Consider the following 13,390-nt stretch of genomic DNA (forward strand, 5'->3'; position numbering starts at 1 on the left):
TCCGAACACCTAAGAGCAGAAATACCGAAGGGCACAGCCACAGTTCAGATAAGATCACTCTATACGCAAGTTTGAAGTCTGTGACTTCGTCTCTGTCAATGCCAAGCAGACCTTGACAACTGAACATGTATTAATCAAATTAGCCCTTGCAATTATTTCATTGTGAGAAGCCAGTGATTAACACACTGCTGTGGCATCCATGTTTAAATCAGCAGCCTGCTTCAGGAGCTTTCTGACAAATGCTGTGTGCACTGTGAGTGAACTGGCCAATCACATTCAAATGCCACACACTTCAAGTGTGCCCCACGAAATTACAGGTTATTATAGGTATTCATGTAGTCCGATGACTCAGATATATTTTGCTTTGCACTTTGAGGCCGTGTGCATAACTACGAACTCAGTGACTCTGTATCAAAACATACTCACTAAACAGTTAATAGCTGCCAACGCAGTAGCACTTAATTATTGCAATTATCATATTTTGACAATATTTAAATCGGTACAATTAAAACAAATTTGCAACAAGGCCACAGTAAAAATTTCGCTAGATGCCAAAACTAACCAGTGCCATCACCACAAGAAAACACATCCAATGACATTCCAGTAGAGCCTCAGTTCACAGACTTATCCCAAACTACAGCTCTGATCTCATTAACAGTGCCCTTTAATGACTGATGACATCATGACTGATAACACAATCACTCAAGTGATACAATCAGGAATGTATCCTGTGGTCTGAGTGTATGCTAAGGAGCTAATCACAAAATTCACAAGTCCAGAAATCGGAAGCGCCATGCCCTGGCCTGCGTCCGCCCTCGGCCACGCCCCTTCATTTACCACTTTGGCCATCCAGACGTGCTCGGCTTGCTGCTGCTGGCACTTAGCGCCGTCCCAGGACTCCGGTGCGTCTGGAGACCAGGACGGAGAGCTTACTGTACTACGACCGCTCCATGCAACCTGAGGGACAGGAATCGGGACAGAGGGGAGGACCAGGAAGAGGGATGCAGGTTGAGTGGAGATGGAGAAAACGCACAGCCAAATGAACCAGCGCCTTAAAGAGGAACAGAAAACACATCGAGCCAAAATGTGAACAAAACACGGATGCTGACAAGTTTGGGAAAAATCTGGACACACGGAATGAAATGCATTAAGGCCTTTCGCCTGCTAGTCTGCCAAGCTCTGATTCGAGCCCGATATAACCTCTGAATGCCAGACGCGTTACCTCAGAGCTGGCACCAACCTCGGCACAGGAGCCGATACCCAGGACAGGGCAGGATGAGAATCGCTGAACAGCCGCTGACTGGTTGGCAATTAGGTGTCCAAAGTGAAACAGTATATTTTCCTGAGTCATGCTTTTCAAATGAATACCAAGGAAGTCACGGCAGGCCAGAGGCGCCAAATCCATTTAACAGTGGCAAGGCTCGGCTCGTTATCGAACGTCTGGCCGTCTCCATGGCAGCACCAGTGTTTGTTTGTGTGTTTACTAAACCAGTGTGATTATGTCAGCGTGACAGCAGAGGACTCTCAGCGCCGAGCACGGAGAGCAGAGGGGAATCACGCAGGAAGATTTATGGGGAGCGTTTAGCCCGTTTAATGAGCTAATCGAGGAAGACTGTGTAATTATCGTCTCCAACGTAGAAAGAAAATGCTGCTTTTTTGTAATGTTTTGCAGAGTGAAAAATTATTTTGGCTTCATAAATAATAATTAATAATGGTTTGGGGCTTCCCCCTTATGCTGATTTAATTTTTTTCTCTCCTCATGTATAGATTTGTCCCAAACTTCTGTTATGTCAGCTACTTAATACAAAATACCATTCCCATAAGCACAAGGAAGGGAAGCACACACACAAAACGGTGGAGATGGCTGACACGTAGTCTAGACATGCTATGAAAGAGCAAGCAACATGCGAACTTCAAGTACATGCCTGTGAACAACAAATAAATAAATGCATACATAAATACAAAAACGAACAACAGCATAGTTATGTGAATGCAACAAAAAGCACAGAGAATCCAATGACAAAATGAAGCAAAAAGAAAAAAAAAAAGTCATTCAAAACAAGGGAACGAGAGGGAGTGTTGAGTGACTAATGCCACACGGAGCTCTCCAGGGCAAGACTTCAGCTTTCTTCCCAACCAGTTACTTTCCCCAGCAAATTCTACCATATCTCTCCTAAAGCCGACCAAACGGACGCAGGCCGTCTTGTGATAACCGAATGAATGCAGGAATTGCATCAGGCTGGAAGAGGGATGGGGGGGGGGGGGGGGGGGCGCCCCTCGTTCTCCTACTATTACAACACGCCCTTTGCTTCTATCGGCAACCACACAACTCAGATGCACCAATGAGAAGCAGAGAAACAGTAAGAGGGTCATTTACATAGACCAGACGGCCCAATGAGAAGCAAAGAAACAGTAAGAGGGTCATTTACATAGACCAGCATAGTGCCCCCCCCCATCTCTCCCTCATTTGCATTTCCCTCCCTGATGCAAATCAACATTCAGCAAAACAGTAATATCTGTTAAGAACAACAATAATAAATAAAATTTGTTAATTCTAAAGCAAACCTAGTTCCTAGCAAAATCCTCTGCCAAACATGCTTGTGTTATACAGTGGGGGTAAAGAAAGTTCAGGAAAACTAAATGCGCAGAGGCTCTCTTCCTCTCTTCCTCCCACACAGACACGTACTCATGAACACACCTAACAGGAAACCTCAGCTGGACACCATGACAGGCGACCACCCTACAAATTTCACTACTGCCAGCAAAAGCATTCTCTAGAGAGAGCAGAGGGGAGAGGACACTAAACCATGACTAAGCCTGCACGAGAAACACATCCACGTAAAACGCATCTGGAAAATCTAAGGGTTGTCAGGATACTGATGGCACACACACACATTATAAAAAATCTATTAATTAAAAATGTATTAAAATGACTTACATTGAAAAATTGCAAACTTCTGCGATATCAGTATTGCGAACAGTATTGCCATCAAAAATTTGCATCAATGATTAACAAACATCCTGACATTAGCTACTCTGATCAGCCCCAGTGTCACACTACAAAATGACTGAAGCACAAGACATTTCCAAACAAGGCACCTGAAATCAATAAACACCTAATCTTGACCTCCCCTACATTCACATTAAACTACACACATTTGGCAGACTCCCTTATCCAGTACGACCTACAGTTTCATTCAGGTTACAGAAGCAGGTGAATGCAGCATTAGGGATCTTACCCAAGGCCTCTTAGTGGTCTAGAGGGTTGAACCCCAGGACCGAGCCGCAGTCACACATGGGGAGGCACGGCTGTTACCCACCACACTAGAAAACAAGGCTTAATCATAGCTTGAAGTTTACTCCAAGTCCTGAGTGCTGAAGACGCCACAGTGCCAAGTTTAATTTAGAGTTCTGACAGCTTGGATGGCCTTAAAAGGGGGAGCGCTAAGTATCTTCCGTGTTCCAAAGCTCCAAGTGGAAATGGGTTAGTGTCGTGCTTTCCAGCTCAGTGAACAGTTATCCGAATTATACACCTCTAAAAAGGGGTTCTTTATGCTAGCCGAGCATCAAACCCTTGGCACCAGTTTCAGTTCCACCCCCAACTACCCTCATCAGCTCTACGGGGTTATTCTGAGTTATGTGCTCCAGAGAAAGGGGGGGGGGGGTGTTTCTGGAGGGAGGGAGAGAGTGACAGAGCAATAGTGAGAGAAGGGGGAGGTGGGGGGTGAGAGAGAGAGTGACAGAGCAATAGTGAGAGAAGGGGGAGGTGGGGGGGTGAGAGAGAGAGAGAGAGAGAGAGAGAGAGAGAGAGAGAGAGAGAGCTACAAAGAGCGAGCAAGTGAAAGCAAAAAAGACAGAAAAAGAGCACGAGAGAGAGAGAGCGCGCGAGAGCGACAGAGAGCGCGAGAGAGGGAGGACAAGAGAGCGCGCAAGAGCCTTTCCACATTAATTAATACACCCTCCACGCTGGCACTAATCAATGTGACTGTGCAACACAGAAAAGGGAATAATTACTGCATGGCTGCAAATGTGGATCAGACAGAGGATCAGAGCTTCCTCAGAACCAGCGCCCTGGGGAGCAGGAGGGGAGGGCTTGAGACGGAGGCACGACGGCAAACAGCAGCAGCTTACCTGCTTCACCCTGGGCCTCCCTGGGGAAAACTTCCTCTTGGAGATGGCTGGCTTTCCCATACCTATTTTGGGGGTGAGGGGGAAGAACGTGGCAGCCGGCACGCCGGGGCTGTACCCGGGCTGGTTCTGGCCGTGGGTTGGAGTCGCCCTCGGCGAGGCCTCTGCAGAGAAGGGCGACCGGGACAGTTTGGCCGAGCCGTCGGGGGACATTGCTGGCGAGCGCTTGAAACCTGGGCCCTTGTCGTCCCCGGCGGGAGAGCTGAAGCCGGAGAAACTGAGCTCGCTGGCCGGCGTGGTGTCCATGTCGAGGGTGGGGCTGTTCTCCACGGCCGGGGCACAGACGGGCTCGGGCGGCACCTCCTGCTCCTCCTCCTCCTGGTTCGCCTCCTCTGGTTTGGGCTGGCCCTGCAGCTCTGCCTCCTTCTCCAGTTCTCGCCCTCCGTCCTGCGCCACGCACAGAACCAGCGACTGTAGGACACCCTCTTGCCCCACGTCTTCTGAAGGCTTTGGTGACGAGGGACACTCGTCCACGGGGTCGTCCTCAGCTGTCGGGGGCGGTTCCGTTTCTTTGGTAGGCGAGGGGAAGAGCGCTTTTGGAACGTCTGCGGACGGTCGCGTCTCCTCCGGAAGCGCTGGCTCGGAACACTCTTCGTGCTTCCCCGTTTCCGCTGCGGTCACGATGGCTTGAGAGCCCTCGTCATCTCGGTCTGCCTCTGCAGTGGAATTCTGGGAGGACAGTGGGGATGCAGCTGCCAACGTGGGAGAGCGCTGGGGACAAGTCAGCCCCTCAGTCAGAGTCACCGTCACCTGGATCTCCTGCGTGGCGTCCATGGCTGGAGAAGACAAGCCAGACGGGGAGGCTAAGACAATCCATCCAGTGCTATTCCAGTTTCATTATACATTTATACAACATATACACCCAAAAACACAGCACTGTGAGAAACACTTATATCTGAAGTGCTTGTCCAGAAAAAAGAGACATGGATGAGAGAGAGAGTGAAGTACAGGCTCCATCACCTGGAGAAGCGGAGGAGTACGCAACCAGATCGACCGCACGTGGCTCAAATATCTACGTGTTTATTAAGACTTCAGTCCATTGGATCAGTACTAAGACATCAGAGCTGGAACTATTCAAAAACAGAACGTTTGAAATGGAGCGAAAGGACACCGACCTGACGGAGACTCGGTCGGCCCCTCGCGTGGAGGGACAGCGGTCGTCCGGGGCTCCAAACAAACTTCCTCTTCTACAGTCATGAAGACTTCTGGATAGATACAGAAAGCACGCAGAAATGAGGTCACAAACCTCATCCACTAAACACGCACTGAAAACACACTTGATCAAAAACTGCACACATGGGGGAAAGTACTTCAGAAAAAAGGCTGGATACTTGGCTATTAATTCCCAGACACACCTGAACATCAGAAAACCTGCAAGGTGCCACGAATTAAAATAAAAACCTTAACCTGAGTTGTTCACCCGTACACTCGTCACGAAACTGGCAAACTGCGCGTCAAGACTCTGCTCCACGTAATAACTTTAACCCAGTGAGAACACACGTTAGCACATCCAATCACACGACCGCTCTCTAAACATTAAGATAAACTTCAAATTCGGCTCTTCTTCAAAAAGATGTTCGACTGGCATGTTTGCAGCTAGCATTTCATGTTTCAGTGTCATTCTTACTCATCAGAAAATGAAATAAGAAAAACAAACACGAACTGAACGTTCCAAGAGATTATTACTTTACCATTCTGTGGGCCCAACAGCAGTCCTACTGCTATAACCCCAATATCTGTAAACGGAGTACAATGTAATATCAAACGAACACATCTGTCTCTGCATCTGTTGATGTGCCCAACCCTTCCACAGACTATTAATTCAGCCGTACATTTATATATCCAGCCATCTCGCCATCGTGATGGTGAAGGCACAGTGAGAGAACAGTGCTACCACCACAGCCCATCGAGGCAGACGTCTCCATGGCAACATATTTGCAAGCGCCGCCTGTTAGACCCCACTGCAGGGCAAAAGCAAATTAATAAACAAACATCCCGTGTGCTCTTGGGTCTTAATTTACCCGTACCCAAAGCAGAGCTTCCAGGAAATGGGCCGGGGGGGGGGGTTGGAGGAAGAACACCCATAAATCCAAACAGGACACTCAATACAGCCCACACTGCCTCGGTCCTGCAGCGCTTCAGAGTGAATCGCACTGTTCATTAATAAATAAATAAATCAAACAAAAAGACAGACACTCCAAATAAACCCAGGTGAATGCGAGCATGAGAGGATACAGAGGTGCTCCCCGTCCCAGTGCAGTTATACACCAGCCCTGGCCTCACTGTAGGAGTGCTCCCAGTGCAGTTATACACCAGCCCTGGCCATACACAGCCTTTTTCAAAAATTGTAATTTCAGGTCATGTGACTTACCACATCAAAACCTAGACCAATCACATCACAGATCAGGCAAATCATTCCACGCATTGTTCAGACAGCGTGCAACATCCCTTCTCCAAATGAGATGCTTTGTTAACAAATAAATCAAACACACAAGAGCTGCAAATCATGCATGTCAGATGCCACGGTGCAACTCCATCACAAATCTGGAATTTCTGTTGGAACGAGCAGCGCAGAAGGTCCAGACTGCCTGCAGGGCACGAGCCACAGACGGACCCGAACTAAACCGCTACGATGGGTCAGGTCTCGATCATCTTAGCACAAGGAGACCTGCAGCTGTAACCACAGCAAAAAAGGTGGTACTACAAAGTATCGACTTTGGGGATTATGAATACTTATGCACAAAAAAAAAAGGTGTTTTTTTCCCTCTTATTTGCATCACAGTAAAAAAACAAAACAAAACAAAAAGCAAACACTCTGACTCTTCAACGTGGTAGGCAAAAAAACAATACCAAATTAATACCAGGCTGAAACAGGAAATGCACCAAACCGGGGGATGGGGGTGGTGTGGTGTTTGGTGGTGAATACTTTTGAAAGCTGCTGTAGGGGTAAGTTTAGTTTAGTCAGCCTCATCTGCTCTTTGGGCTGCTGGGTTTCCAGGACATCCTGGCACAGACAAAACAAATGACATTTTTGGGAGCCAGAGATATTCAAGTGCTGTGCTGATGTGTTTAGAGTGCTTGCTCAGCTCCGAACATGTTAGGGAGGTTTGATTTCAGGAGGTGCATGCATACCCTCAAGAGCAGTATTTGTATATCTAAAATATACAAGTGTGTGTAATATAATAATATTACAGTACAGTGCTGCTCAGCTGTTGAGACAAGGTTTGTGATCTGTCGTATCTTGAGTGTGCGTAGTGGGCATGCGTGTGTGTCCAGGGCCTCAGGAAACAGGACAGAGAGGGAGAACAGGGGACAGCCTGAGGGAGAGGCAGCATGTGAAGGGTGTGTAGCAGCCCCTGGGAGCAGAACACAGTGGTGATGAGGCGTAGCAGCACAGTGCAGCCGGGGATGAAAGTCTGGCAGCTCTCGGCTACCTGCTATTTATAACCCATCCGGAAGAACCCAGACCTACTGCACATCAGCCACCCCCCTCCCACACACACAGTTGATGTATGCATTTATGATTTAAACAAAGGGAACACACTAATGTTTCACAAAGTGGACCGTGCAGGTGACAGGATGCCCCAATTAGAGCTCTGAGACCCAAGCACAGGGTGAGAGAGAGAGAGAGAGAGGGGGAGAGAGAGAGAGAGAGGAGTGTCAGACACAGAGTAAAGAGAGAAGAAGGAAGAACAATAAGGAAAGGAAACAGAAACTCAAACATGACTGAACTAATCAAACAGAATTTAAAACTCGGGACTATTCAGAAAACGTGATCTACGCCCAATTAAAACAAAAACAAAGGGCACATATGTTAATAAAGATTTGACCAAATCTTAAAAAAAATATTTTTTTTTCTGCTGAGTGAGAGGCACAACACTCCCTTTACTCCTAAATTTAAACACAGCACTAACAAATATACCATGTTTATATTTTTGAAGAGGAACCATTAGAGATCTGAAAGAAAGAACGAGGGCTACAAGAGACAGAGAGAGAGAGAGAGAGAGAGAGAACATAAGAGAAAGCAAAAGTAAGTAGGTAAGGGGGATGGGAGAGAGGAAGCAAGCAAGCGACCGAGAGAGAGAGCGCGCTGTGTAGCTGGCAGAGACATTCAGCTATTCAACTCTAGAGCAGGAAAGCAAACAGGCAAGAGAGTGTCCCTGTTGCCAAGCAGAGTTCAAACACACTGGGGCTCCTGGGGTCAGGAGAGAGAGACACACACATGCACAAGTCCAAACATGTGTGCGCAGCAGCAAATCTCTCCCTGTAATCCCTCCTCATTTGACCTTAAATTGGAGTCTATAAAACAGCCGAGTGTGCAGGACTCCCCGTCTCTCTGGGGACAGCTGTTCTCCAACCCCCCACCATCACCGGGGAGGGGATGCAAAAGTGTCTCACATGGCCATTAGCGCACATTAGCGTGCAGTGGTGACATGGTACTAGTTATGAGATCGCCTGTGGTCACTCCCCTGACAGCTCATGGCTCCAACCTCCACCACCCACACCTCACCGGCGCCCCAGTGCAGAGCAGACTGACATCAGCGTGATGTCAGGTGACAACCGTCCACATGTGTATACACACACACACACACACACACAGTGGGAAGCATGGCACTGCACTGATTCAAAAGCATGCAAGACTCTAATTCTGCGTTATTGTGTACATGGGTGTGCGTTTTTTCATTTCAGCTGTGTCCGGACGAGTCCCTGACGACACCAGACATCCGAAGGCAACCACTTAACAGCACCTTGGAGAATTTCCCCTGAGATCATATAACCACACTGTACACCTGAGACCCAACTTTGGCCTCACCTTTCAGTCAACGAGGACACCTGCACGCACGTGTGTGTGTGTGTGTGTGTGTGTGTGGGTATGGGGGGGGGGGGGGTAATAACAGGTGGGAGTCTGTCTCCAGTGGAGGTTCACGTGGGTTAGAGGAGGACGGAACTGGAGTTCTGCTTCCTGTTGAATCTTCTGGCTGTTTCCCAGAAGATCCCAGAGGACAGACTCACAAAGGGGGTTTCACGGGCTTCACCTACTCATGCCAACACACAGTGACCATCTCCCCTCCCTGCACACAAAACCACATTCACACGGACGATAAGGAACTGGCTGGGGCTGGCTGGGGGTATAATCACAGTGAATCTGCACTGGCATTCATCTGCCTGGCTCCAGGCCTGAGGAAGAGAGCGTTTTCATTAAGGTCCGTTAATGGTTGCAAAGAAAATAAGATTTGCTTTTAGCTAGAGAACAGGGTCACCAGCTGGGCCTGCAAATCTGCAAGTACAGGAAACCAGTAATTGAGGCTCTCTCTCTCAGAATAAGTGGAGAGGGGTGGACTTCTGCTCCAGTCTCTGGAGTTTGTCCTTATATTGCTGGAGGCCATTAAAGGAACATCACAATTACATGTCTATCAAATTTCATCAAGGTCGAGATTCTTGACACAATTTCGCATCCAGAAATTTCAATTTAAAATGCACTCTGTCTCCTTCTAAATTGCAATAAACAGTTGAACAGGTCTACAAATTTTTTTTTTTTTTAATCTAAATACTGTCAAGTAAGCAGGTTGCCCTGCTGCCATGACAACAGCAATGGTGTTCTTGGGTTTTTATTTACAGACCTGCAAAAATTAAAAATAAGTGGCAAATCAAAGCGACTGCACCAATCCAGGGCAGTAAAAACCAGAAAAGACGAGGATTAAAGAAACTAGTCGACGACAAAGGAATTAAAAAGGTAAAAGCGCAGCATAGCCGCACCTCGGGTAGGGGTCCAGAGCCAGCTGGTGGCAACCTGCACCGTACAACCGAGTTCCACTCCGTCACTTCACACGAAACCGCCAGCTAGCTGGCAACACACAGGCTGCATTAATAAGTGACGGGTTTACGCGGAGAAAAGCCCCATCTCGAACCAGGGACACCCGACAGACCTGGGAACTGATTTACTGCAATATCAAAACACCACATGCAATACAGCTTTTGAATTATTTGCTTTAGTAACGCTGATATTTTGTGATTTCCCAGCTATGACATGGCACAAAGCCAGTGCATAAAAGTTACCTGTACCCCTACATGAGAAACCAACACTCACCCGTTACAGATGAGGGCAGAAACTTGTATAATTTGTATAAAAACCAAGATTAGATGGCCAGTCCAACATTTTCCAGAGTCATTTCTTAACCCATATTACAGTGGTGACCGAGCAGGCACATGAATGAAAGTAAAAAGTGGCAGGCACTCTTCTCCTGCACGCGCGCGCACGCCCACGACCTCCGCTGAACCGGCAAAGACACCGTAATTACAGTGGTGACAGGACAGAGGCCAACGCATTACATCTTTGTCACTCTCAATCCCACAACCTCAAGTGCCACTACGTGCCTGCCCTACTGAGCGGTTAACATCACCCTCTCCCAAGCCAGCACCAGCTAAGGATCCCTGTCAGAATACTGAGTGGCTGAAAAAGAAGATCTCATTCAAAAAGAAATCGGAGCCTGGCAGTAATATAAAACAAGAATGAAGGCTATTTCAATATCTTAATCCCGAATACTTCACTGCGATTGAGCGTCGTTTTTCACAGACCTTACGAGTTCAAGATTGAGCTGCTGCCACAACACTTTAGTCAGACAACAACATTGCAATCTTTGCTCTCAGACCAAAGTCTATATTTCGGAAACCTTCACCGCAGTCAAAGTGGTCTCAACCGCAACACGTCCAACCATGCAGAAGAGCGTCTGAGGACAGGGACTCACCAGCAGCTGCCTGGGGGTCGGCGGTGGCGTCCGGAGCACAGCCTGTAGCCTCCACTTCCACCCGCTTGCACTCGCCACAGCTGTAGCCGTCCCGCTTCTGCACTCCAGGATCGGGATTCTCCCGCCTCTCACACTCCACGTGAACCCATCTGGGAAGGAGGAATACAAATCCCAGCCTGAGCTCCGAATCCAACTGTCAATATCCAAATCCCCTCGGTAAACATTTCTAGGGTGAAGGATGTGGACTGGGAGAAACGGCTATTAGGTTTAACCGTGCCAGGGCAGGCCTAGCCCCTCTGTGCTGCCCAGAGAGGGAACGTTTCCTGGGAGTTTCTGAAAGTGTGTGGCCTGGATGGACAGTCAGAGCCGGGCCTGACGCTCCCCAGACAAGCTCTCCTCCACACGCCCCTGCAGGGTGGCACGGGCCTCCCCGGGCCAGTCATCGCACACCCTCTGAATCCGTTTCTTTCCCTTGTATTCAGAGACGGAGTGAGCATCCCAGCTCTCTCTTCCTCATTCTCTCCTCTGCTGCTGTACGCATCCCTACGGCTGCTCTACGCGTCGCCAGTAGTGAAACGGGCAGATGGGACTATGAATCACGAGTTAGTTGAATTTTCTGAGAACTACAGTCAGTGGGCAGCCAACTAGACATGAGAAGGCACAATTAGCATATTAAAATACACTGAAGGGAGAGTGGCAGATCAACACAGGAAATAATTTCGTAATTTCTCCCGTCATCACACATCTCGGGCAGCACTCACACTGCGAGTTTCAGCATGAGCTAACCCCCTTGACCCCCCCCCCTCCCCCTCTAACTAAATTCTAACAACCTTTGACCCTAAAAGCCTCGGTCACAAAGGGCAGGGATCTGATTATGCTCAACTCACTCATGCACAAGGCAAGACGAAAGGTCGTCATGACAACCCCCTCACCCACCCCCAATGACTAACTGAACCCCGCCCCCCAGGCCCCCCACGTTCAGATCCATATCTGCAGTGTGGGGGTCTAATTAGATCTGACCCACCACTGAACAGTCAAAGATAGATGATCAAATCCGTTTGGCTCACGAATCACACAGACGTCTCGTGTCTCAACAAGTTACTCTAATTGCCTTTTGAAATGTGAACACCGCACACTTGAGTGGAAATTCTTAACCTCGACGTGCTGTTCTCCACACAGACTTAGCACAGATCCTTTCATAAAATGCCTAATGTATTCATTCCTACAAAAGATGTAGTTAAGGAACTACAACCAGTAAACAACTTGGTAAAAAAATATTCCACTTTATTTCCATAAAGCATTCCCCAGAACAGTGTTATTCTTCGCCATGGAATCTGGAAAAACTCCAGTTCCTCCAAGTCTCACCTCTTGCAGGTGTTGCAAGTGAGTGTGTCCTTCAAGGCCTCGGGGTTGTGAGCCCGCCCACAGATGTGACAGGAGAGGGTGAGGTCTTGTTGCTGTTGGCAACACTCACACAGCAGGCTAGTTGAAGTCCACCGGCCAGTGGCCCGGGTACCACACTGAGCACACGCGCGACAATTCTGCAAAAAAGCGCACACACACACGTTTACTATAGGTTTGGTTCTAGGTTACTCTGCCTCAATAACAAGTTAACATCTCACTTGAGTCTGAAGCGTCTATTACTGCTGCTGCCATTGAGAAACACAGTGAAATTTAGAACACAGACAGAGCATGAAAATGGTGAATTTTAAAATTAGTGGAGGAAGCAGAAGTACTACGTTAAAAAATTAGCTTTACTACCTTCAAAAGGCACATGAGTGACCAAAAAGAGAAGCGTGAGAGAACACAAAGCCAAGTGAGATTTAATTATGCTGTAATCACGTCCCCGCAGGTCCCCGAGCTCTGCAGGAGCAGCTCCAGCTAGGTGGGATCCGAGGAAGGGCGAGAGAGATGGAGATGGAGTCTCGGAGCAAGAAAGAGAAAGCGAGCGAGAGAGAGGGGCAAGAGACTGTTCGACACTGCCCCGGTTCCAGAACCAAACCCTCCCAAACACGCCCACAGCGCCCACTCCATCAGGCAGAAATGACTGCGGCGCCCAGTGAGCTGCTAACCACCCAGATATCTCCATTTTCTCGGGCAGCGGTCTCCTCTGCACAGAGGGGATTCGTTACAGGAAAAGCTGGCTGACAGCTGCTAAGCAGAGCCTGGAATCAAAATGGTCTGGTATGGCCCTTCCCCTCACACATCCCAGCGCCGGAACGTCCCCTCTGTGCCGAGAGCGCAGCGTCCGCTGCCAGACCACCACTCAGTCTTCTGCACATCAGCTTTGATCTATTGGCCTTAATGAGGCTGATGGGATCACCACCATGGGAAGGGGAATGTCAACTGAGAGTTGAAGTATCCCATTCCATATAAAACACTCCTACTCCATATAAACACTCCCACAGCAACATAGACGAAACATACATTGAAACTACCCAAAACCCAAACTACTG

The 13,390-nt window shown here is 48.3% G+C and overlaps 1 protein-coding gene across 12 annotated transcripts in view; it reads right to left on the minus strand.

The window, feature by feature from the left end:
• The window catches only part of kmt2ca (lysine (K)-specific methyltransferase 2Ca), a 112,097-nt gene that overhangs the window by 54,565 nt on the left and 44,142 nt on the right, over positions 1–13,390 (minus strand). For 11 of the 12 annotated variants that reach the window (XM_035530693.1, XM_035530700.1, XM_035530696.1 and 8 more), the window contains exons 11-15: positions 12,300–12,475; positions 10,935–11,083; positions 5,304–5,393; positions 4,132–4,964; positions 838–957 (exon numbers count right to left, since the gene is read on the minus strand). In XM_035530693.1, coding sequence (XP_035386586.1) covers positions 838–957; positions 4,132–4,964; positions 5,304–5,393; positions 10,935–11,083; positions 12,300–12,475 — 1,368 coding nt within the window. The remainder of the gene's footprint in view (positions 1–837; positions 958–4,131; positions 4,965–5,303; positions 5,394–10,934; positions 11,084–12,299; positions 12,476–13,390) is intronic. The other variant, XM_035530697.1, reaches the window with a different exon arrangement.

Source organism: Electrophorus electricus, chromosome 10, assembly GCF_013358815.1.
Source record: "Electrophorus electricus isolate fEleEle1 chromosome 10, fEleEle1.pri, whole genome shotgun sequence".
Taxonomy (NCBI): Eukaryota; Metazoa; Chordata; class Actinopteri; order Gymnotiformes; family Gymnotidae; genus Electrophorus; species Electrophorus electricus.